Source organism: Typopeltis vanoorti, chromosome 14, assembly GCF_054136105.1.
Source record: "Typopeltis vanoorti isolate ZY-2024b chromosome 14, IOZ_Tvanoo_1.0, whole genome shotgun sequence".
Lineage (NCBI taxonomy): Eukaryota > Metazoa > Arthropoda > Arachnida > Uropygi > Thelyphonidae > Typopeltis > Typopeltis vanoorti.
Genome location: NC_143562.1, coordinates 41,025,389 through 41,052,845, shown reverse-complemented (window position 1 = coordinate 41,052,845; position 27,457 = coordinate 41,025,389). Strand labels below are relative to the sequence as shown.

The window sequence follows — 27,457 nt, the reverse complement described above, 5'->3', positions numbered from 1 at the left end:
GAACACTATCAAATGCTTTATTATAATAGATAAAACAGAGACGATCTTTCTGCATTTCCAGGTTTCTTTCTAGTATCATTCTGATACTAAAGATGCCCTCTCTTGTTCTTCTGTTTCTCATAAATCAACTTTCAATATCCTTTACTTCATTTGCTGTTTTGATTTTATTTTTTCCAATATAATTCATAACAGTAATTTTATTACCTGGCTCATTAGGCTCATTGCTCTGTAATCATAAAATTGAATTGTTCCAGGCTTTTTGCTATAACAGTAGTACACGATTAACTTTACATTATTAATAATCTCCTGTCAACAATTTTTCTCCAAATTAGCCTGTCACTTGTTCGCAGTCCAATATTATCGGATCTTATATTTCTGCTTTTACTGCACACCTGACCATCAATCCATTTAGATCTTGGTGTTAATATTTAGATCACTCAGTTTTCTGCCTCTCCCATCCATCTCATTCCTGCAATTTGTTCCAGTTCATCCCTCCATCTTCTTCTCGGTCTTCCTCTTTGTCTTGCTCCATCCATTGTCCTCCACTCTGTTGTTTTTCTAGTCCATCTCCCATCACTGCATCTGGCAATATGACCAGCCCATCTCCACTTAGCCTGTTGACACCTGTTTGAGATCTTATCCAGGTATTTGTCTTCCTGTCTCTTAATGTTATTTTTAGCATACTTCTTTTCATGCGATGTTGTGTTGTTCTCAGCTTTTTGTTTAGGACTTCTGTTAAAGTCCATGTTTCTCCTCCATATGTTAGGACAGGAAGTATGCACTGGTCGAAAGCTTTCCTTTTTTAGACTCATAGGGATGTCACTTCTGAATATGTCTCATTTTCCCATAAGCCATCCATCCAAGGTGAATTCTTCGTTCAATCTCTTTTCTTTGGCACTCAAAGGATAACAATTGGCCCAAATATACATATGAAATAACTTGTTCTATTTCCTGGTTTTCAACTTTGACAGTTCTATGGTTAATATATTTATTCATCATTATTTTTGTTTTTTCTCTATTTATTTTTAATCCAATTACTCTGGAGGCTTCATTTAACTGATTTAGCCTTTCTTCTAGATCTTCAAGATTATCTGCTATTAGGACAATATCATCTGCAAATTTCAGATGATGCAACCTTTCTCCATTCATTTTTATTCCTTTTGTTTCCCAATCAAACCAAGTGATCTGGAACATCATGGGGGGAGACCTCCGTCGAGCAGTGGACAGAACCAAAAGGTTGAAGAAGAGTTAATATTTAATGATTAGTAACCCTATTTGGTGACTATTGATCTGTGTTTATTTACCTCTCTCACACACTTAAAACTACTATGTAGGTTATTCACAGTTATATGTTAGGTTCGTACCATGAGTATTATTTAAATATCTCTGGCTTCCCTCCGATATATTCATCCATCTTAAAAACAATACTAGTTTTCCTCAAACTATTGAAATTTAATATTACTTTCACTTATCTTTAACTCTAATTAAATGTGTAATTAAATAACTATACACACAATTATTTATATTAAAAAAACTAAAAAAATTACACTTTCTCTCACACACTCATCCACTTTGAATTTGAATTCAAGAATTATAAATTCCAAATGCAAAGGAAACATATTCCTTTAAGTTACAAAAACATATAGAACAAATACAATCATGAATATACAGAACAAGTACAATCGTGACATTATTCTTACAAGTGACATGAATGTTAAAGTTGGCAAAAGAAATAAGAAGATAAGAGTAGGTATTGAAGCATGTAATTCAAGAAATGAGAATGGTGACCTACTGTGAAAGGAGAAAGCTTATTTATATATAAAATGACCTGGATATCAAGAGATGGTAAAACCAAAACCCAAATTGATCATAATGCAATCAGGAGTAACTTTAATTCACTCTTAGATGTTAAAGTAGGGAAAGGAGCTTTAGATTTACCTTCCTGAAACCCCCTTGGAAAACACCAATCTTCCTCTCCACAAATGGGTTTAATCTGTTCTTAAAAATAGAAGTAAATATTTTGTATAGTGTACATAACAGAGAAATATCTCTATAATTAAATAACTTTAATTAACTAACTGCATTCTTACACAACTTCCACAGATAGCTCCTAGTTCCCCTGGCTATTTGTCATATAGTGAAAATTTCACTTGCATCAATTTTATAAAACCCCTTAAATTTTCACAAACTGTTCTATACTTTTTCTTATGTATTGGGCAGATTTTGTCTTCTAGTTTCTTCCTCCTGCTTTCAAGTAACTCCAGGTAAAAATCGATTGATATATTTTGTCTTCTAGGTTCTTCCCCCTGCTTTCAAGTAACTCCAGGGATTTTGTCTATTACTGAGATTTGTTGTTCCTGAGTGAATGTATTATATTATTATTATTTTACAGTATCTCCATGGAGTCGAGACTCATTGCAGGAGACCCAAATCAATCATCATACACACAAATCCTATCATACTTCTCCTTGAATCAATTCACCATCAGGGAACTCATAACCAATTCTGACATCCATTCCATGCAAAAAAATCTTGTCCCCACATTCCTACTAACCACACTCTTACACGACTTCCACAGATGACCCAAGTTACCTGGCTATTTGTCATATATTGAAAAAATTCACTTGCAACAATTTTGTAAAATCCCTTTAATATCTTAAAAGTTTCTATCATGTTCCATCTTTTCCACCTATCAACTAAACTTTATAACCCATAAACCTTCAACCTATTCTCATATAGAATATTCCGCAGACCTGTCACCATCTTGGTCACTCGTCTCGGAATCCTCCTGACCTCCTAGTCCCAAGAAACCCAGGCGACCAAATCTGTGCACAGTAGTTAAGATGTGGCTGAATCATAGCCTTATAAAGAGGGATAATACATTCCTTATTTTAACTTGTTCTAATTTTTCAACACCCAAGAAGTGGCTGTGGGTTTAATTATTTTTTTTTTTTATATTTTCCTTCTGTAATCCTAGTTGGGCTTGCAAGAAATTATTTATATACTTTATTCTTTTTATTACTGCTCAAGTACATTCTTCATCAAACTAATCTCTTAGTTTCATAACTATTTCTCTGGTGTGATTAGATATCCAATGTCATATTATACTGGTGGGATTATGTTTGAAGAAATTGATTAGGCTAGGGATTTTGGAGTTTTAGTAGACAGGAAGTTGAAGTTCAAGAGTCATATAGCAAAAATTTTAAATAAGACTCAAAGAATAATGGCAATGCTGAAATGAACCTTGACATGTAAAGATAAGGAAGTCATTTTGCCTCTTTATAAGGGCCTCACTTGGACTATTGCATGCAAGTCTAGTCTCCTGGTTTCTGTGATGATTCTAATACAGATACAGTGGAGGGAATGCAAAGGAGTGTCAAAAATGATATCAGGATTGTGGAATACAGATTATTAACAGATTGAGAATTTGTAGGCTGCAGACACTAGCAAACAGGAGAAAGCGTGATATGAATGAGACTTACAAACTTCTGAAAAGGCTATACAGAATTTCAGTAGATGGAATTTTTCATTTTATGGAGGATTGGGAAAGGATGCGAGGATATCCACTGAAGTTGAGAATGAATGCCATCAAAAAGGAGGTCAGGACTAGATTTTTCTCTCAAAGAGTAGTGCGTGACTGGAATGGATTGCCATTGGATGTTGTGTGTGTGTGCAAGTAGCTGAATGAATTCAAGAACAGGTATGAATGCTGGTGCGAACAGCATGGCCTCCCTCGATGAGTTCTTGATTTCCTGGAGGGCTCTCTTAATAATAATAAAACAAATCCTACAAACAAATAAATATGTAAATATTAACCTCAACTTTACACTATTCCAAGTTTACCAAGTAATAGTAATACAGAAAGTATATACAACATAACAGCAACACTGAAAAACTGGACATCCAATATAAAACTAAATCAAAATTAATCTGTGTCCTCCTTGAGGTCATAAAATTTTTTTATTAGAGCTGGGTACCTTAGTTTTAAGTATCTTACATCTGAAAAGTGAATGATCTGCAGCATCTGAAACAGTGTAAATAATCAGGTATTAGAAGAGATAGAGATAGAAAGAGAGAGAGAGTCACTGTACACACATACGTTAACATAAGTGAAACAGACGTAGGATTTAACATACCAGCATCAGACAACGAGCTTTCAATAGTAATTGTACTGTCTTGACTACACTGGGAAGTTAAAGAATCTTTATCTTCACTGTTTTCAGTATTTGGACAATTCTGTTTTTTCTGGAAGCGATATTGGCGAAGCAAACTTATTAGGCCAGGAGACTGACTTCCACTGTTTGCAGACATTCCTTAGAACCATGAATTCTTACCTAGAAATTATATAATACTGATCAGAAATATATTTATGTTCACAGATTGTTTTTCAAATATTCCAATACAGTGAGTTAAAATGAAGTGCATGATGAATTGCTAGGATAAAAATTGCATACATTCCTTACAGCATATTCATGTAAATTCAGATTTTCATATTTCAACTGAAAATTAAATAGACTTCATAGCAAACAAAATGCTAATATATATATATATATATATATATATATATACTATTCTTAGTTGATTTATAGTTATTCCTCTATTTCTAAGTGGCATAAGTGACAACCTATCTACCAACCAAATACTAATATTATTGCCATATTGCCACCAGGCAGCAAAGATAGTCAATCAGAGAAGTATGGAAAGATAAAGTTAAAATTTTATATTTGTCGTGTGGCAAGATTTTGATTAATGATATTAATCATGCTATATGGATGCAGAAAGGTAAGGCAAAAGAATTAATTGCCTTGATTGGCACTAATGATCTGAGAGGTGAAAAGTATTCTATGAGGAAGGATGTGAATGTGAAGAAGTTGGACAAAGAGCAAGAAAGTAGAGATTGTGTGAAAAGTATTCTATGAGGGAGGATGTGAATGTGAAGAAGTTGGACAAAGAGCAAGAAAGTAGAGATTCTAAGTGTCTTGCCATGCTAGGATAGAAGCGAATTGAGGAGGAGGGTGCTGATAGCAAACGATTCAATTTGCAGGTTGTGCAGAAGGAATGATGTGTGATAGAATGATAGCATTTGTGGACTTATGGTCTGGGTTTGATGGAAAGAAGGATTTTTATAATACTGAAAGACTGCATCTAAATGGTTTTAGGGTTAGTGTCTAGAGAGCTTTGTTCACTAAGCATGCTGAAGCTCAAATTCAGGAAAATTTAAGCAATTAGGGTGGATGCAGGTGAGTATGTATAAAGCATCCATGAGGCAGGTGCGGAAATGACCAACACACAGAGAAAGTAAAAGTGTTTTTTTTTGTGGGGGTGGGGGGGAGTACTAAAGGGATGCTGCAGTTTCTGTACACTAATGACAAAAGTATCAGCATTGATTAGTGTAATCTCCCTCCAAAACTTATAGGTGTTAGTGAGACTTGGCTAACAGCAGATGATGCAATTACAGGGACAGAATATGAAGCGTTTAATATTTTCAGAGAGGATAGAGAAGACAGGATAGAGGGGGGGGGGATACTGCTAATGATAACAAATGAATTGAACCCAAAAAGAATAGGAGATAAGCAGGAGGGTGGCTGTTCATTTGAAGCAATTCTGGTGTGAGATCAAGTCAATAAGCAAAATGTAGGGCTGGTTTATGCTATAGACCAGGGGTTATAGGGATGATCTTGAAAGACACTGAGTGCAGGTCGAGGGGGACTTTGGAGATATAGACTCGAAGGAAGAAAGATCACATAACAGGAAGGAAATGAAATTTGTACACCTAGTGAACTACTTGAGGTAACATGTGATGGAGGGGATTCGGGGGTACATGAATATTGGACCTGGTCACAGGATCAGAAGAGCTAGCCATAACCAAGATGGCCATATTTCTTCCAATTTGAAAAGTGACCATGCCATCTTTACTTTGGAGATTGAAGTGTGCTCTGTCCTCATGTAAAACATGAGGAATATTTTGTCAATAAGGGGTATATGTGGAACTACAAGGCAGGTGATTATGACACACCTAAGAGAAAGCTTGAAGGTGTGCATTGGCATAAAGTTCTACATGGAAATGATGTTAGTAGTGCATGGGATACAGTTAAGAGGCATCTAGAGAAAGCAATATTATATTGCATGCCTATGGCAAGGAGGGTAAATCAGGTAAGAGTTAGATGGATGAGTATCATTAAGCAAAAGTTGCAGAAGAAGAAAATGCTTTGGAGAGTATATAAAGAGAAAGGTGACCAGCATGATAAGGAAGGCAAAATCAGATTATGAGAAGAAACTAATCGAGAGGCCAAAGGAAATCCCAAACAGTTCTTTTGTTACGTGGCAAGTAAGAAGAAGAATGACCTTAATGCGTGCTGATGGTGACAAGGTGACAGAAGCAAATAAAATTATTGAGTTACTGAGTGATCACTTTGCAAGTGATATATCATCCAAGCAAGGTTAATGCTGTGACATATGAAAGAGAGACTGATGTGGGAACAGAGGTGAATGAACTGGAGGTTCTTAGGATATTGCAAAATCTCTATGTAAATACAGCTGTGGGATTAAATGAGATATCAGCTCACATTTCGCAAAAATGTGCATGGCAATGCTTCTTACTAGGTTCTTTAATTGAAGTCTCAGTTCTGGTAGAGTTCCAAGGGATTGGAAAGAGGGCAAAATAATTCCTTTGCATAGGGGCGGTTCTAAGACTGCAACAGCAAATTATAGACTAATCTGTATCTGAGGAGTGGTGGTAAAAGTACTGCAAAAATTGGTCAAAAAGAGAATTCATAAATGGGCAGATAAGAATATGATACTTTATGAAGGCAACATGGCTTTCTGAAATGCCAGTCATGCCTTAGTAAGTTACTAGCTTTTTATAATAAAGTGACAGCTGAGCAGGATAAAAGAAATGGCTACATGATTCTGCTGGATTTCACAAAGACAACTGACAGAATGAATACCACATGGAGCTCTGTTATACAAATTAGAACAACTGGGAATGGATATGACATGGTTATGTGGATAACAGAATAGCTGGTGAACAAAAAGTGGCGTATGGAGGAGCAGAATCCAGGAGAAAGCAGGTGACCAGTAGTGTGCCACGAGGTTCAGTACCAGGACCACTACTGTTTAATTTGTGCATAAATGATATATGAAATAATCTGAAAGGAAATGGTCAGTTGTTTGCTGATGATACAAAATTAGGTAAAGTTACTTAAATATAAAGAGCTAATAGGCTTCACTTCGGCGATGTAACATTATTTAAATTAAGGGGATATTAAATCCCACATCGTTTCAAAACCAAATAAGAAACTCAAAGATTGGAATCAAAGAGTTTCATGCTGAATATAGTAAACTATAAAAGTATCGGCGAATACTAGTGTAAGCTAAAACACGTAGTACAAACTAGGGTAACTCGTAGCAAAGGTGGGTAAAGATCTGATTACTATTCTTAGTATTTCCCATAATGTAAAACACATCTCCTAGGAGACGTATGATGCTATACATTATGGTGGGAAGTCACTACCCAAACCAGTTTCGACCTTTATTGAGGTCTTATCAATGAGTAGGTAGACCAAATTAATACTAAGGGTATAGCGAAAAGAAGGACATAATGCCCTGCAAACTTCATACTTTTAAGGCCTTGATACATCCGCATCTCGATTACTGTGCTCAGGTCTGGTATCCTGGATTTCTTGGGGATGAGAAAATGGTGAAGACGATTCAGAGGCTAATGACCAAGATGGTGAGTGGTCTGTAAAATGTTCCCTATGAGAGGATGCGTGGATTGCAGAAGTTGGTTGATAGGCGAAAAAGACAGAATGTGATAGAAACGTTAAAGTTACTTAAAGGGTTTTATAGGATTGATGTAGGGGAAATATTTCATCACTTGCTAGAGGGTGTAGAACAAAAGGTCATCCCTGGAAGTTAAATAAAGGCATGGTTAGTAGGAGTGTGAGGACTAGTACAGTGTCAGTTGTAAGTGCTCTGGGTGTTAATGGATTCAAGGAGAGTTATGACAGATTGAGTACATATTTTGGATCTCCCGCAATGAGTCTTCAGACTCCATGGAGGTGCTTGTGCAATAATAATATTGATAGTTTTTGATTAAATGTTGTGTGATAGCTATGATTGGTAAGTGGTGTTTGGTTGAATTAAGGATTTATATTAATTTACTTCGATGTGTGTGTGTGTTGGTGGTGGTGGATGAGAGTGAAAACGACGAGGTGTAGTTCAGTGCAAAGGACAAACATAAACTGAATTTTTTGAAAAGGTAAGGTGCCATGAATATAATATGCATGCTTGGGGAGATGTTGAGATATCAATATGAAGAGATTGAATAGGAGAGATAGAGTGGTGTGTAAGAAGTGCAATATGTGTATGGCCTATGAGGCATCTTTAACTGTGAATGGCAAAAGGCAGAGTATCATTTGTAGCAACAGAAGCAATCTAGTTTCACAGTAAGGTGAAACTAGAGAATACAGCTGATGGCAATGATAAAACATGTGAGACTGTTGGTGAAAAAGGGAATGCAAATAGCAGTCTGACAGCATGCAGCACAGAGAGTAAGATGACAGGTGTGAAAGGTAGTGAAAAAGTGTAACTAGCATGTTAGCAAGTGTGAATGGTAGCAAAAAAAGTGAAGACATGAAAGCAGAGTTGGTGAAGATGTGGCAAGAGATGAAGCATATGCAGAGTGAAATGAGGAGAATAATAGATTTGCATAAAAGAGTGAGGAAGAATGGAACAAATGATGGCCATGTGAAAGAGGTAGAAAATGATTTGAGAGCAGCTCTGTATGAGGATTAAATTATTAGAGATGTGGTGAGTGAGAAGACACAAGGTGAGCAGTGATTGAGGCACTGAATATGAGGAGTAAGTGAACAAAAGTTGTTAATGATAGTAGGAATGAATGATTTGGCTGGGAAGAAAAAGAATGTGAGAATGGGATGGATATCAGGATGTTGCTGAGAACAGTAAAAGATAATGTGAGAGGGAATATTGTCAGTATATTGTCCAGGTATGGCAGTGATGAGTTGAGGCAGCGAGTGAAAATCATGAACGGTACAAGGAGAAAGAAGTGCACTTTGTGAACGTGTAAGAAGAATATGAGGGACAAATAGAAGTATTATACAGGAACTGTATAACACAGGTGGAATACATTTAAATGGTTAAGGTGCGAGTCAGTTGGAGACTGTTGCTAGAAGAGGGATTAATGACTAATGAATAAAATTTCTGAGGACATAAGAGGTGATGTGGAACAGCACAGAAGTAAAGTAGAGGGGTTGTAAATGGAGGAGTGAGTAGTATGAATGAAGAGAATGAGAGGGCAGGAAAAACACGAAGACAGGGAAATGGTGGTGGTAGACACTGTGTGAAAAATGTGCATGAGGATATAGATCTGGTAATATGGCATCAAAGGACATCTTACATGTGAGGCAGATCAAAGACTCCAAAGGAAGAGTATTAAGGAGGGATGTAGATATAAGAAACAGATGGAGAATATACTTTGAAGGGCTCTTGAACAAGGAAAATGTGAAGACTCACAGAGAAGATGGGCAGTCTTATGAGGGGATGGTGCAGAACATCAGTTGAGTGGAAGTTGAGGAGGCTGTAAAGAGAATGAAGAATGGAAAATCGGTGGGCCCTGACAGGATCCCAGTGGAGGCATGGAAGGCACTAGGAGAAGAGGTCATTGACCTGCTGTGGGATCTGTTCATTAAAGTTTGCCAGCAAGAAATAATTATTATTATGCGACACCTCTAGGGAGTCCAAAGACTCATCGAGGGAGAGTGTGACAACAGCATCGAACGATTGATCCCCCTTCCAACTACTAACTGTGCTCAAACTTGCCTGAGGAGTGGAGGAAAAGTGCTCTTTTCCCTATTTACAAGGGTAAAGGGGATGCACAAGATTAAGAATTATAGAGGAATAAAGTTGATGTCCCACACAATGAAAATCCTAGAAAGGGTTCTTAATGGAAGACTGAGGAAGGACGTAGACATTGCAAAGGAGCATTTTGGCTTCATGCCTGGTCAATCAACGACATATGCTATCTTTGGGTTATGGCAGATGATGGAAAAGTTTTGAGAGAAACAACGGGAGCTACATCTGGTGTTTATTGATCTGGAGAACATATAATAGAGTGCCAAGGCAAGAAGTCTGGAGGTGTCTGAGGGAGAAGAAGATACCAGAGAAATATCAGGTTGGTGCAGGAGATGTACAGAAATGTGAAAACAAGAGTTTGGACCTGCCTGGGAGAGACAAAGCTTTCAAGTGACAGTTGGATTGCATCAAGTCCATTCCTATTTAATATTGTGATGAAGATGGTGACGGAAGAGGTGAGAGAAGATGCCTTGGACAACGTTGTATGCAGAATCAACAGAAGTGGCAGGTAAATTGGAAATATGGAGGAGAGTACTGGAAGAGAGAGAGAGGTATGAGGCTAAGCAGAAGTAAGACAGTACATGTGTTGCAAAGGGGGATGACAGCCAAGAGGCAGATCTGGAGCTGGAAGGAAATTTCATCAGGAAGGTTAGTGACTTTAGATACTTTAACAGTGAAAGAGGATGGAGAGGCTGAGAAGGAATTGGGATGCAGGATACAAGCTGGATGGAGGAACTGGAGAGAGAGAGGTGGCAGGAGTGCTATGTGATAAGAGGGTGCCGGTCAATCTAAAGGGAAAAATCTACAGGACAGTGGTGAGACTATGATGTATGCTATGGAAACTGTAGCCCTGAGGAAAAATAACATCAGCAGAATGGAGGTAGTAGAGATGAGAATGCTTAGGTGGATGTGTGGTATGACCAGAAAGGATCGTCTGAGAAATGACTATGTAAGGAGAGCAAAGATACAGGAGGCAAGGTTGAGATGTTTGGTCATGTGACAAGGAGGGAGGACAAGTGTGTGGGAAGAAAGGTCATGCAGATGGATGAGCAGAGGAGGAGGAAGCACAGGCGGCCAAAGAAGAGATGAAGGGTGCTAGTGAAGGACCTGAGGATGAAGAACTTAGATGTGGTTGCAGCCCAAGACAGGAGGATATAGAGGAGACTCATTAAAAACAGTGACCCTACTTAAGTGGGATAAGCTGAAGAAGCAGTAGCATATGGATATGGTGATGGGTGTAGGATTATTAATGATAAGAGAAAAATGGCCAGAGGGGAGAGGGGGTTGATGGAGGTAACATCTAAGAAGTGGTGTCCATGTAACTTGTTATAGAACCAGAAATGAGCTATTATGTTTGGACACACATGTCAGAAGTATCTGAAATAAGGGGAAAGAGATTGTTGCATTGATCGAGTTTGTCTACCCAAAATTGCTGGAGTAAATGAAACACAGTTTGATGAGGATAACATCCTGACAGGAATAGAGATGGATGTGGTCTTTTCAATGAGGACAGACAGGGTACAAAAGGAAGAGAAGTGATGTTAATGGTAGAGGACCAATCAAAGTGGAGATCAAGGGGGAAAATCGTGGCAGTGGTTTTGAGGCAATATTGTGAGATAGAGGTGAACAAATTAAATATTTTGCTGAGTATTGCTAATATGTTAGATATTGTAGAGGGCAATAAGAAGGACATGTATAGGCAAATGAGACCGGCAAATAAGAAAAGGATGATGATTATGGGATAACTTATGCAAACATTTTATTCAGTCTTTGGACCTTCAGAATATATTTGCATATCAATGTTCTTAAATATCTTTTGGTCGGTTCCCCACATAGGACACACCACTGGCAAGGTGCATCATGCCATGTAATGAGTCGTATTTGTAGCTGGTATAAATTAGAAGAATATGATACTCCCAAGTCAGGGCAACTGCGTATGGGCAAAATAGCTGCGAGAATGAAACTGAAGGAGTTTGAAAGACGCACTGTGATAGAATGCCATGTTGCAGGTTATGTTTGGAAAATTGTTGACCTATGGTTCCATCCCCTCAACAATTAGTGATACCATACTCAGATGTATGCATAGGGAGTCAACTGCAAGTGCTACACACAGTGGACGACCCACCACATCACCAAATGTGACTATAGGATGTTACAAAGGATATGTAAAAATTGCCATTCATCGATCAACACATTGAATGCAGTGCTCCAGGCAACAACTGGAACACGAATCTACACAAAAAAACATTCAGAACAGAAGTTCACAACAAGGGCATCCATGGTAGGACCACAACATGCAAGCACCACATTACACGAACCAACATGCAGTGTTGTCTTCAGTGGTGCAAAGAGTGTGACAATGGGACATGGAAGCTTGAAAAACTGTTATAGAGAGAGAATCATGCTACACCCTCTACAAAGCAGATGGACAGGTGTGGGTATAGCAGATGCTCGATGAACGTCTCTAACCAGAGTGTGTAACCGCCAACTATGAAATGTGGAGGTGTGGAGTGAGGGTATGCTCCTGTTTTTCTTGGATCTCTGTTTGTGGTGCCACGAACACTGAGAGGTATCTGAACATTCTGGACAATGTAATGCTTCCTACTTTGTGGCATTTCTATGGAACAGACCATTGTTTCTTTCAGCAAGACAATGCACCATGTCATAATGCTGTTGCTGCAACTGTGTGGTTTGTGGACATGAACGTCACCACATTTGATTGGCCTCCACAGAGCCCTGATCTCAACCCTAATGAACATCTGTGGGATGAACTGGGATGTCAGATGAGGTCAAGGGATGTCCTTCCCACAGCAGTCCAGGACCTCACTACATGCCTACAAGAAGAATAGTCCAAAATTCCCATTGATTGCTATCATATGCTTGTGGAAAGTAAGCGTAAGATTGCTGCAGTCACTGCAGCAAAAGGAGATCCTACATCTTATTAAGGTGGGTGCCATGGCTAGAAGTGTATCCTTCTTTCCAAGAAGGATACACTTCTTGGAAAGAAGCCAATGGATCCCATAGTATGAGGAACAAACAGCTTCTTTCCAAGAAGTGTATCCTTTCCTCACAAAAGTCTTCATATGGCTAGTCACAACCCAGGCGATCACTTCATGATCAATCTCACTAACCGGAAGAAAGCGTGAAATGCCACTCACAATCACATTGTGTCTTCCTTTACATACTGCCTAAGATACTCAATCAAGAATTCAAGAAATTCATTTTTCTTATTCCCAAATGCTATCTCTTCATTCCAATCTATACTGCAATAATTAAAATCACCCAAAATAATCATCCTTCCCTTCTCCAACCACACGCGACACCCTCTACAAAGCAGATGGACAGGTGTGGGTGTGGCAGATGCTCGGTGAACGTCTCTTACCAGAGTGTGTAACTGCCAACTATGACATTTGGAGGTGTGGTGTGATGGTATGCTCCTGTTTTTCTTGGTTTGGCCTTGGACCTCTGTTTGTGGTACCATGAACACTGAGAGGTATCTGAACATTCTGAACAATGTAATGCTTCCTACTTTGTGGCATTTCTATAGAACAGACGATTGTTTCTTTCAGTAAGACAATGCGGCATGTCATAATGCTGCTGCTGCAACTGTGTGGTTTGTGGACATGAACATCACCACATGTGAGTGGCCTCCACAGAGCCCTGATCTCAACCCTAATGAACATCTGTGAGATGAACTGGAATGTCAGATGAAGTCAAGGGACATCCTTCCCACAACTGGACTGATGTGGGACATCCTTCCCACAATAGTCCAGTTGTGGGAAGGATGTCCCACAACAAGAAGAATAGTCCAAAATTCCCACTGATTGCTATCATACGCTTGTGGAAAGTAAGTGTAAGATTGCTGCAGTCACTGCAGCGAAAGAAGATCCTACATCTTATTAAGGTGGGTGCCATGGCTGTTTGTTCTTCATACTATAGGATCCATTGGCTTATTTCCAAGAAGTGTATCCTTTCCTCACAAAAGTCTTCATACGGCTAGCCATAACCCAAGTAATCACTTCATGATCAATCTCACCAACTGGAAGAAAGCGTGAAATGCCACTCACAATCACACTGTCTTCCTTCATACTGCCTAAGATACTCTCTCAAGAGAGTATCTTAGGCAGTATGTAAAGGAAGATTTTGAAAGAAGATAAAGAAATTCATTTTTCTTATTCCCAAATGCTATCTCTTCATTTCAATTTATACTGCCATAATTAAAATTACCCAAAATAATCATCCTTCCCTTCTTCTTCAACTAAAGTTGCATACATTTCTTCATGACTATCCTCCATGGTCCCTTGCCAACAGCATTCAACTAAACATCTCTTTCTGCCACTATTTATATCTCATATCTCCACTTTGTGTGGATACAATTCACCTGCTATCATCAACGGCATCCCCTCCCTAATTGTTGTTCTTTCTATCTTCACAGAAACATCATACCCTTCCATTTCTATTCCTGTCAGGATATCATCCTCATCCAACCATGTTTCACTTATTCCAACAATTTGAGGCAAATAAACTCAATCAGCAAAACCGTTTCATCTTTCTTATTTCTGATGCTTCTTGGATTTGTAAATAAACAGCAGTTTACTTTTAGGTTTATAACCAATCCTGCCCATACCACTTGTCAGTTGCAATTTCACCACACCTAACCATTCCCAATTGGCTTTATCACTGCTTACCCATTTATCTCTTTGGACTCAACTACACCCTGTACATCTCAGGTCATTCCATTCCCATACATACACATTCACTACTACTTTCAATATCTACACTCCTTATATGGTGTTTTTTCCCTGTCCACCCTGACTCACCCCCCCATTTCCTTATCCATCTTGCACTCTCATTCTATCATTATCACTCACAGTACTACTATTCTCATTTGCAATCACTTCAGTCTTCAGAATGATAGAAACTAACAAGTTACTAAAGGGTTTCTCTAGACCAGTGGTCGTCAAAGTGGTCGATATAACATTGTTAGGGGGTCGATTCAGGTTCAGGGGTTGATAGAAAAATATAAGACATCATTGTACGGGTAATATTTAATTCGGTTAACTTGAATTATCTCCATCCTGAATGACAACACAATTAAGAGTGAATCGTGGGAACAGTGACATGAATAGGACCTGTAAGATGGAGCAAGATCATGAAAATAGTTACGGAGGCCAATCAAATAGGCCAAAATGACGTATTTACCAACAAGTGTCTTTTTTTGCTTATCCTATTATAATTACGTAATAGTAAAATAGAGGGGGTCGATAAAAAGTCAAGAAACTGTTGAAAGGGTCGACGGTCAAAGAAGTTTGGTAACCCCTGCTCTAGACAAAAGAAATTTTTCAAAACATAATGTATGACAGACAGAGAACTAGGGATCACTTCCTGGAAGTAGTATGAGTGTGGCTAATAAGAATATGTGGACTAATAGATTTTTCTGCTCTGGATGGCAGTTAATGAGTGGAATGGAATGCCAGAGGTATAATAAGTATTGTGTGAATAATGGGTACTGTGGTTTCCCACAATGAGTCTTCTGACTCCATGGAAATATCCATATAATCATAATACTATCATAACCTCTACTTCAATTTATGAAAATAAATGAAATCAAGCAACTGAAAATAGCATGCAAAGTTCATTGCAATTTCAAAATCAAGTATATATCAATATACATTTTTAGTGAGGTGCATTTTTTTAATATTATACATTTCACAGAATAGAATTTCAATAGAAACTTTCAATAGAATCCTCAGAAAGTCCATATCTCTTAAGTAGCATAATAATAAGCAACTCTGATGCCAAAGGTTGCATTCTCATAAGATTTCTGGTCAATTATGAAACTTAAGATTCAAAATATTCTGCTATGAAAGAATTGGTGTTTAATATCTTTTCATTCAAATACTTGGCATCCATAGTTACACCTTCTTGGCTCTTCCTTCAACAAACATCATCCAATAATTTTTCTATGCATTTTTGTGAGTGCTGTGTAGGATAAATGTGACTTGGTGTGTGATCAGAGCTGGTTCTAATAGGTGTGCAGGACGTGCGTGCGCGCAGGCAGCCAAATCTCTAGGGAAGCCGATGGAATAAATTCGATCTAGCCTATAGTTAATTTTAAAATATTGACGAAGAAATAGAAACATAACATTGTTAAAACTTATAGCGGTGCTAACTTCTAAATATTTTCTTTGGGTTTCATTCTCTATTTCTTTAAAACCCTCACTCAACAAGGAATGTTCATTCAAGCGAACCATAGTTTTGGCCTAGTTTTTTGCTACTAAAAATACATAATTGGGAAAAAAATGGAATTACAATTTTTTGTTTTTTTTCTAGTACCTGTTATAAAATATACCACCGTCTTTCAGACAGACCTGACAGATCGGAGTTTTTTTGGAACCTGTATAGAAAGGCTTAAGTCAGTTTGGGTCATTATAACATTTATTCATTCAAAAAGAGAAAAAATAATTTGTGCTTATTATTATTATTATTACCATTATTATTAATGTTTTTTATTATATGTTCAGATATGTCGGATAGGAAAATTAAACATCTGTCTGGTGCTTTTTATCGCAAAAGAAAGAATGAAAGTGATAAGGAAAGGGAAAAATTATGAGGATCCATACTGAAACATGTAAAGTTAGACGAAAATAACTCAACAACATCAATCACTTCAGAACCTTTTCAGACAGTAAGGGTGAAATCAAGGTGGAATGCGAAAAATCAAATGAAAAGTTTGAATTTCGTTCAGAACTGTGTTTAATACTTATATTAAAGACGCAGACATTTTAGCTAAAGAAGTAAACGTGGTATCCGAATTTCCAGTTGTAAGGAACAGAACTAAAGTTCACCCTTAGATTATGAAAGTCCAGATGAACTTGATGAAGAAATAAAAAATTCAAAAGAATTGTTCAGAATACAATTTTATCTAGTAATTGTTGATACAGCATTAAATTCCATTAAGGAAAGATTTGAAATTCTGAATGAATGAATGTAATAATGTATTTAAATTTCTTTGTGAATTCAGAGAAATGACCAAAGAAAAAAATTAAAAAATCTTGTGTTGATTTAGATGCTTCCCTTCAAATTAATGAAGATGGGGAATATAATATATTAAAGATATTGATGGTTTTGAGCTCTTCAATGAGCTGATAACGTACAGAACTTTTAGCAGTGGCATTATAGAAACTGACTCATTAAAAAATTTGACATATATTGCAAAAAATAACTTTATGTCATCATTTCCAAATCTATTTATAGCTTTGAGAATTTTCCTCACATTACCCGCTAGTGTAGCATCAGGTGAAAGGAGCTTTTCGAAACTCAAACTTATAAAAACATATTTACGAACATCAATGACCCAAGACAGATTTAGTGATTTAGGATTGCTAGCAATAGAAAAGGATTTGTCTGAAAAATTAGAATTATCAAATGTTATTGATGAATTGGCAAATAAAAAAAGCAAGAAGAGCAATGTTCTGACGTATGATTGCATCTGTTTGGGGAGTTGTACATTTTACATCTGTTTGATATAATTTATACATTCCTTGTACTTTTTCTATTTTTATAAAATTAAAATAAATAGCCTACAGTATATAAAATATTTTATGAATTTTCCTTTGTCAATTAGGCTACATTATACTGTCATAAAAACGTACTAATAGTAATATTCTGGGTTATGCTGTAAATTTATTCACGATCTGCATTGTTAGGGTAAGGCTACACTAGTTTTTTTTTTTTTTTTCAAATATGTACAGCAGTGAATAGAATATATGCACAAGAATGGTGATGTTCTCTATAAATTTTTTCCATCAACATGGCTATCACCATCCTTGCATGTTCTATTCACTGCTGTACATGTTCGAAAAAAAAAAAAACACTAGTATAGCCTTACCCGCAAGAGCAGCCAATTATCTCTAGCATGCAGGTGTCTAACAGTCTAAAACCAGCCCCGTGTTTGATGCCCTAGTGTTTCATAGCATTAATTATTGCTATTACCTTAAAGAAGGTTCTGCTAGTTTGCAAGTTAAAATGGGTACACTTTATGCCATTCATGACAAGGTAAGCAAAAAAAAAAAACTATGTATATTAAGGCTTTAGTGATTCACAAAACAGCTATCAATAATAATAAAAAAACTTATGGGATAAAAAATATCAAATTAAAATAATAACTGGCCAATCTCAAGACCTTTTAATCTTGAACACTAGCAGGTTCAAGATCACTAGCATAAGTTAGAACTACATTGCAAAATGAAAAAAGCAAGCAATAATAGGTGTAAATGATGGACATGAAGATGAAATTCAGCCTTAGCAATTATGCTTAATTAAAAATCCCTACAAGTTATTTTTAAAATATTTGAAAATTTTTTCCTCCATTTCCTCCATGCCAGCCTGGTTGGCTGAGTGGTTAGCGTATCCCCTCTCTCCAGCCAAAAGGTTGCGGGTTCGAATCCTGCCGCGGGCATGAATGTTTGTTTGTGAAAATACTAGTGGTGGTTGGTGGTAGATGGCATTGGTATAGATGAAGGTCGTTGCGGCTGGTGGAGTGGTGAAGACGAACAGTTGTAGAGTAGGTACCCTCCCTCGATGAGTCCTGGAGGTGTTATGTAATAATAATAATAATAATAATTTCATTATTTTCTGTAAAACAGAAAGAGGTAAATAAAACATACAATGATCTAACATATTAGATAGCTTAGAGATTTATATGCCAGTATATTATCATTGTCAAATCACTAAAACCCATTCCAAGTGTTGAGAAGCTTATTAATTATTGCAGTTGTGAAAGAGGGTATTGATATAAACATTTCTGTACATCATTAGGCCTAATTACAATCAGATCATGTTGCTCTAATAAAGCTCATGATTTCATATTAGCAATATTTAATTTTATATATATATATATATATATATATATATATGTTAAAGATATCAAGAAATTTTAAACTTGTTTTAATTCTTTTCCCAAGTAAGCAAAACAAAGTTTTGCACGTGAAATGTATTCACGTCTGAGCCCTTTGTATATAGAGGCTGATGACTTCATATCACTTGTCTTAGTATGTGTCCCATAATGCAAAGCACACCCCTTTCAGGCATGTATAATGCAATGCATAATTGGAAGGTTCACTACCCAGACTGGTTTCAACTTTTATTGAGGTCTCGTCAGTGGGAGCCAGACCCAGGAAGGATACCAAGGTTGAAGTAATGCAGAAGTCATATATATCTCATATACAAGTAGACGAAAGGTGCTCGACCTTCTTAATAAAAATCTCTGGATGAGAAAAAGATGTAGAAAGTTTTATTTTTTACCTTGGGTGCAATATACATTAAAGATACCAAGAAATTTTATACTTGGTTTTAATCCTTTTCCCAAGTAAGCAAAACAAAGTTTTGCTCATGAAATGTATTCCTTTTGTATACCTTTTGTCTACTTGCATATGAGATATGACTTCTGCATTACTTCAACCTTGGTATCTCTCCCAGGTCTGACTCCCACTGACGAGACCTCAATAAAGGTCCAAACCGGTCTGGGTAGTGGATCCTCCAATTATGCATTGCATTATACGTGCCTGAAAGGGGGTATGTTTGCATTATGGAATACATACTAAGGCGAGTAATATGAAGTCATCAGCCTCTATATATATATATATATATATATATATATATATATATATATTATATATACACAAGTAGCTCAGACACGAATACATTTCACAAGCAAAACTTTGTTTTGCTTACTTGGGAAAAGGATTAAAACCAAGTATAAAATTTCTTGGTATCTTTAACGTATATTACACCCAAGGTAAAAAACTTTCTACGTATATATACATATATATATTTATTTACACAAGTTATTTTTTAATTATTAAAAATTTAATTATTGTATATATTTACACAAGTTAAAACATGCCACTGAAGAGCAGGTTATAATGTCAAGTTTTCCTGCAAAAATTAAAAATAACACGCAATTCGAAAACAGTAAAGGAAAGGGAACAAGTTCATAATTGTAGTGGGGACTAATAACTTAACTAAGAATAAGTTCAGTATGAGAGAGGACATGAAAGGGTTAATGGAAGAGGCGAGAGTGAAGAGCGAGAAAGTGAAAATAATAAGTATATTACTTCAATATGAAAAAATTAAGAAGAGCTATGATGGCAAGTGATTTGATGGCAGGCTGTGTAGAAGGAATGGATGCAAATTTTTGGATATGTGAAGTGAGTTTAAGGGAAATTTTGATTTGTATAAGAGGGATGGCTTACACTTGAATGCATTTGGCATCGGGAGTCTTGAAAAAGTATTAACTGATCTAAGGCCTAACACAGAGGGCCAGGGAAACTGAATTCTGATTGAAGGAATCTTGAGAATCTGTGTATAAGAGCAACAATGTTAGGTAACTATGTTAATGATGGGAATGAAAATGATTATGAAGAGAGAACAATTCTGTGTTTGTCCGGTTTGGACCTATCAAGCATGAGTAATAACGATGTCTGCATAAGTAAAGAGCTAGATAAGAACAGAGATCTGCAAGTTGTCGACTGTGTCATGCAGACCGCAGACCAGTGTATGCAAAAAGAGCATGCAGGTTATTTATTATGTCAGTACACAAATGCTAGAAGTATCAGAAACAAAGGAGTAGAGTACAACCTCATGTCAGTACGTTTGCTTCTGATATCAAGTGTGAGTACAGTATTTTTAGGAAGGCTAGATAGGATACGAGAGGAGAGGAGGAGTGTGCTGCTAATGATATTAAATGTATTGAATCCAGTTAGAGTTGGGACCTATGACTGCAATAGTAGTAACAATTTTTCAAGTGGCAGTGAATTTGAAGACATCTGGTATGAGGTGAAGTCTAATAAGATTAAATACACAGTGGGGTGTTGTTACAGACCTGGTGGACCGGTTGCTACTGACTAAGAAAATACATCACCAAATAAATACGATGGGTACGAAAAGAGTAATCACAATGGGGGACATTGCTGACTGGGTAGCTTTAAAATCGCATGAGAAGAATGAAACTGAATTTATTAAATTGTTGCGAGACAACTTCCTCAAGCAGCATGTGACAGAAGGAAGTTGAGGTCAAAGCGTGTTAGATCTGATTATACTGTTGGGGGGGGGGGGGGGGGTCAGTTAAAGACAGCTATTCTGCCTCTGGTTGGTGACTGTGATCATGCAGTACCCACTTGGGAAGTGGCTAAGTTTATGATGTTCCATTCAGAAAAGGTTACATGCTGAAAAACAAAGCAAGAAATTATGACCACCTGAGAGGTATGCTGGGTTCTGCCATGGTATCAGTTATTGGATGGGAGAGATATCGGCAGTATATGGGAGGTGTTTAAAAAATAGTTAAATAACACGATATCAGAATGTGTCCCTAGAGTTCAAAGAATAAATAGGAGTAAAATGGATGTGTACTCTAAGCAAGAGATTCATAAGAAAAAGATATGGAAGGAATACCGAGTAGATAAGGATGATGTCAGTTACAATAATTATACAGCAGCAGGCAGCTAAGGCTTTTGACAGAACACAGAATGGAATACTGTGGCATAAATTGGAGAATATGAGATTGGATTATAAACATGGCTAAGAGGATGGCTGACTGACAAATATCAAAAAGTGCTACATGGGGGGGGGGGAAATCTGAAAGATTCAAAGCAAGATGGGTAGGGTAATCAGGAGTCCTGCTGATATGCAGTACTTGCCGAAAGATTTGAATAAGCTAGAATTTTGGGAATGTGAAAATGGCTATCATTTCAACATTAATAAATGTAAAGTCATGCATTTTGGTATGATTAGATATCCAATGTTGTATTGTACTGTATTGGTGGGATTATGTTTGAAGAAACTGATTAGGCTAGAGATTTCGGAGTTTTAGTAGACAGGAAGTTGAAGTTCAAGAGTCATATAAAAAAAATTGTAAATACAACTCAGAGAATAATGGCAATGCTGAAATAAACCTTGACATGTAAAAATAAGTCATTTTGCCTTTTTACAAGGATTTGATAAGACCTCACTTGGACTAATGCATACAGGTCTGGTCTCCTGGTTTCTGTGGTGATTCTAATACACTGGAGAGAGTGCAAAGGAGTCCACAAATTCCACAATCCTGATATCAAAAATGATATCAGGATTGTGGAATACAGATTATGAAACAGATTGAGAATTTGTAGGCTGCAGACACTAGCAAACAGGCGAAAGAAGGGTGATATGACTGAGACTTACACACTTCTGAAAGGGTTACACAGAATTTTAGTAGATGGAAATTTTTCATTTTATGGAGGGCAGGGGAAAGGACGCGAGGGTATCCACTGAAGTTGAAAATGAATGCCGTCAAGAAGGGGGTTAGGACTAGATTTTTCTCTCAGATAGGGGCCATGCATGGAAGCTGGGCGAGAGCGTGGTTGACAAGGGTGTTAGAGCTAGGTTTTTTACTTGGAGAGTGGTGAATGAGTGGAATAAGCTTTCAGAGTCTGTTGTGGGTGCTACGAACATGAATGAGTTCAAGGCAAGGTATGATAGATACTGTGTGAATGTTGAACAGTTGTTCTTGACATGTTAGGGCCTCCCTCGATGAGTCTGTCGACTCCTTGGAGTTTCCCAGAACAATAATAATTAGTGAATGATTGGAATGGGTTGCCGTTGGATGTTATGTGTGCAAATAGCTTTTATTATTATTATCATTATAGCATATGATGATATAACGGCATTGAGGCCCCTTTTACAGGGAAGTACAGCACCATCTCAATTCTCCCAAATTTTATCCAGGCTCAGGACCGGCACAGCTGACGAATCAGGCCTATGGCTGGAGCTTAAGTATTCCTGACTGTAATCAGTGTGTGTGTTCAAGGGGCCAGTTTGCCTGCTTGAGGGAGGAAAACCCCCCAGATAAACTGGGGAGAAAAACCCTGCTGTCCACCCAAGACCAGGTAACTTGGCTATGTCTGAGAAAGATCCTCAAGTTCCTAACGTAGACCCAGGACATTGAACCCAGGACACTCCTTTCCCAGGCATATGATCATGAAGCATATAGCCACTCGGCTATCTGCACAGACGGTGCAAGTAGCTGAATGAATTCGAGAACAGATATGACAGCTCGTGCAAACAGCGTGATGAGTTCCTGACTCCGTGGAGGTCTCTCTCTTAATAATAATATATTTGCATATAACTTGTATTCCAATTCAGTGCATAATGAGTTGTTAGTTAAATTACTGATTAAATTTTAACTGTTGATTAATAATTTATAATTTACATCATTTATAATGTTGTAAATTCTAATTTACAACATTATAAATTTGGTATTCTAATTAAATGTCAGTTCTGCCAGCCTGGTCAGCCAAATATATCAAGTACCTGCTCTCCAGCCAATATACTGCATTGAATCCACCATATTTGTTTGTGAATAATGTCATCAAGTGAGAAATAAAAGTCATCACAGAGTGTAAGGCCATCTCTTAATGAGTCCTGAAGTGGACTGTAGAAGTCCATATTTGGTATCTAGAACAAGGTTTCTGGATTATCTAACATTTACCCATCCTAATACTAATATACCATAGGTTTACCTTGGTGTTCTCCTTTTTCTCTCTCTCTCTGACAGGTTTCTCCTCTTTCCCATCCATGCTAGGATCTTTCTCTCTTTTCCCCCACTTAAGCCTCAACAGCAGCTCTTCATTCTTAATTGCTTCCTTCTTAGACTCTACCATAGGTTAGCTCTAGATAAAGCCTCTTTCTGTCAGTATTGTCCTGGATGAATGTAGTTGTTCGCTCAGCAGTTTGTTTTTGGTTATGTGCCAGCAGCATTTTTCCATACAACTGTAAACCATGGAGTTCATGAGATTCCTTCATTGTGATGGTTGGTACCTAGATTACATCTATCCAACTTACAGAAATTTTCTCCCAACTTCAGAATTATGTCTTACTGCCTGTAGGACTTCACATATTAAGGATGATTACTGATGTACTTCTGGATAGGTGCTTGATGGTAGGACACTGATTACAATAGCTTCAACTGAACAAAGAAGATGGGCTTTAATGTTTCATCATTCAATTAACATCCCTCTTAACATCAATAGATCAAGGATGGTGCATGCTTCTTGAGTGGATTTGAATACGTAGATTTAATTAGGGCAGGAGTCATTGCTCTGTTGACTCAACTCAGGGAAGAAGTGATGGCAAGTACTGCAGTATATACAAACAAACTTTGGCTCATGTTGCTCAATACTGTTATTGCACACATGGAAAATGTGTTAGAAGACACAATGCAATCATGAAAGTTACAGGTTGAAGAACAAAATTGGGATACAGTAGTCCAAAGCGGGATAACTCCACTATAAGACTAACATGGGTTCAGGAAACCTGACCTTGTAGTACAGAGAAGAGATATGTTAGTCATTATTGATGTAGGTGATGGGTGACCACTCACTACCCTCCATCATGAGAAAGCTATGTACTATGCTGAAAACTAATACTTAGTGCAGCTAATTCAGGAAGATGGCCACATCATACCAAAATCTACCTCTCTTTAAAGGTGTATGGTGTCTGTCTGTCTGCAAAGTTCCATAGACTTACTAAGCTTTGAATTATCTCTCATGCTAATTTCAAGATACTTTCTTTGCATGTAAGGCACTATGGCCACACAGAGGACTTATCAAAGAACGCCTTCTGAAATCCCCAGGCTGGAGTTGAATAGCAGAAGATATTAGTAAATGAGTATTTCGGCTTAGGTGCTGATTTACATTAATACAATTTAATGGAATAACTACAGCACAAAGAGAATAATCAAAGAGCAAGTTTAATGGTGTCATCAAAATCCATCAAATCTTCCTGTCCAATGGTTGCAAGCCAAAAAGATCTATAAATTATTTGTCCCTTCCACCTTCCCACATCCATCTCAACATAAAGACTATAGTAACATCATTACCATTCCCTTTATCTGGGGCACTTTTATCCTTGGGAAAAAATAGCCAGAACTTTAAAGAAATTTAATCTCTACACTGGTTTCAACCCTCAGAAGCTGACTTCCCTTCTTTGCTCTCCTAAGGATTCACTTTCTCTCCTCTTTGTTCCAGGTGTTTACAAGATGCCTTGCTCTTGCAACTTATCATATTATGGTCCGACCGGGAGATCTAACATCTGCCTAGATGAACATAAAAAATACATCCATGCCACAATTATAGGTCTAGCAGAACCATGCCTTGGATACCTTGCACAGAATCAAGAAAACTATCATGCTCTATCACAGTAAATACACTCTTGACTCTTTTTTTAGAATTAGTAGCAGATTTAAAAAACCAGCCTAATCTTAATAAATAGGTTGTATTGAACTTTCCAACATTTGAGAAACTTTAATTCTTAGGCCTCCCACCTAACATCTAAGGCTAGCCAACAGCACCCATAGAGGATGTCCCTCATAAGATTTAGGACAAAGTTTTCTTGACAGCACCGACTATTTAAAAATGGCAAAATGTGTTGACAGTTAGTGAACTATTTAATTTCAATAAAAAATGTATATGGGAGTTAAATGATGCGGAGTTTACTCTCCTGTTCCCCCCCCCCCATCCCACAGCCTTTAACGATTCACAAATTTTACTAAATTACTATATTACTAAATACAGGCCGTAAAAATTTCATTTATATATGTATATATAAATGAAATTTATATATACATATTGGCCATAAACTATTGCTTGTAAAAGATTAAATTTTACACTGACCTGCTTAGCAACTGTCAAGAACCAGTAAAAGTTTTCTTTATTTCCATTGTAATTTCATGTCCTAACATATAAGCTAATTCCTAAAAAATTCAGATATCATTTCATACATTTTTCTTTGAATGAAACTGAACTGGTAAACTCTCAATTCTAATTCCTATAAAGCATTGAGCTTGGCCCTTTTCCCAAGGACAAACAGCTTTCATTTATTCATGATATATTTGAACAGTATTATATTATTACACAATCTCTTACATTCAACAAGCAAAATGTTTTTAGACAGGAAACCACCAGTGGCATGATAAAATAGTGAGGTTTTTGGCCCAATTAAGGTGTCATGAGCCCTAAATTTTGAATTGAGATTAATTTTTTTAACATTGCATGTGGTGGAGATTACTGGCTGGCCCAATAAAACAGAATTGTGTCCTAAATAACTAACCAAATTTTTTGTTATATTCTTGTATTGTTTTTGTTCTTCCATACTGTTCCAATAAAATGGTTGTCCCAATTAACCAGTGGACCAATTACAGATGCCAAGAAATCACATTCTTGTTTCATGCATGTGAAATCACTTCACAACTGGACTACTTTTATATAGAGGTTGATGACTTCAATTGCCTTAGTATCCCATAATGCAATGCACATATCTTTACAGACTTGTATCATGCTATGCATTATGCAAAGGTCCACTACCCAGACCAGTTTCAACCTTAATTGAGGTCTCATCAGTGGGAGGCAGACCCTGATTACCAAGGCTGATGTACTGCAGGTCATATTTTCATATATAAGTAGTCAAAAAGTGTCACACACCTTATTACTAAAATACTTTGGATGGGAGAAAGATGTTGAAAGTTTTTCACTTGGTTATACTATAAATTAAAGATGCCAAGAAATTATATTCTTGGTTTCATCTTTTATCTAAGTGTAAGCAAACAAAGTTTGCATGTGAAGTCATTCACAATTGGACTACTTAGATAGAGGCTGATAACTTCACATCAGTTGCCTTGTATCCCATAATGCAACACATTTCCTTAAATATGTATAGTGCTATGCATTATGGGATTAATATAATTTCATAGTATAACCTATAACTTTTATAGTATAACTTTAATTTATAGTATAACCAAGTGTAATCAATATCTTTCTCTAATCCAGAGTATTTTAGTAATAAGGTGTGCACCTTTTGACTACTTATATATGGAAATATATAAGTAGCCAAAAGTAATGACTTCTGCATTACTTCAACCTTAATATCACTTTTTGGTCTGCCAGATGAGATGAGACTTCAATAAAGGTCGAAACCTGTCTGGCTACTAGCCCTTCCCATAATGCATAGCATTATACATCTCTAAGGTTATGTGTGTTGCATTATGGGATACTAAGACAATTGATGTGAAGTCATCAGTCTCTATATACAAGTAGTCCAGTCGTGAAGTGACTTCACATGCAAACTTTGTTTGCTTACACTTGACATCTTTAATTTACAGTATAGCCAAGTGAAAAAACTTTCTGGACCAATTAATCAGAATCTACTTTATATTAATTATAAAAATTTAATATCTCTGATATTCTGGCAAAGTAAAATTGCTGTCATCAGAGAACAATGTACAGAGTGATATATGCATGCAGCCAATGCAGTGGATGAAACTGAAAGCACGTGGAGCATTGTTCCTGTTCAAAGTGTCCCTGTGGCAGTTTCATGCAATCAAATTTGTTGAGGTTAATACCCTACAAAACAGAGACTAAATCAAATCTATAACCATCCAATATATCCAAGCCATGTCTGAAAATCTAGCAAAAATCTTATAAAAATAGAAATCATTTTAACCACTAATAGACCATATAAGAAATTGCATCCATTATCTGCTCTCCCAAAGATC

The 27,457-nt window shown here is 36.9% G+C and overlaps 1 protein-coding gene across 1 annotated transcript in view; it reads right to left on the bottom strand.

The window, feature by feature from the left end:
* Positions 1 to 27,457, bottom strand: part of LOC150099398 (SWI/SNF-related matrix-associated actin-dependent regulator of chromatin subfamily A containing DEAD/H box 1B-like) — a 406,425-nt gene that overhangs the window by 374,015 nt on the left and 4,953 nt on the right. Inside the window, exon 2 of the mRNA XM_090404492.1 lies at positions 4,137 to 4,334. Within this exon, the coding sequence (XP_090260618.1) occupies positions 4,137 to 4,311 (175 nt within the window). The 5' untranslated portion in view covers positions 4,312 to 4,334. The remainder of the gene's footprint in view (positions 1 to 4,136; positions 4,335 to 27,457) is intronic.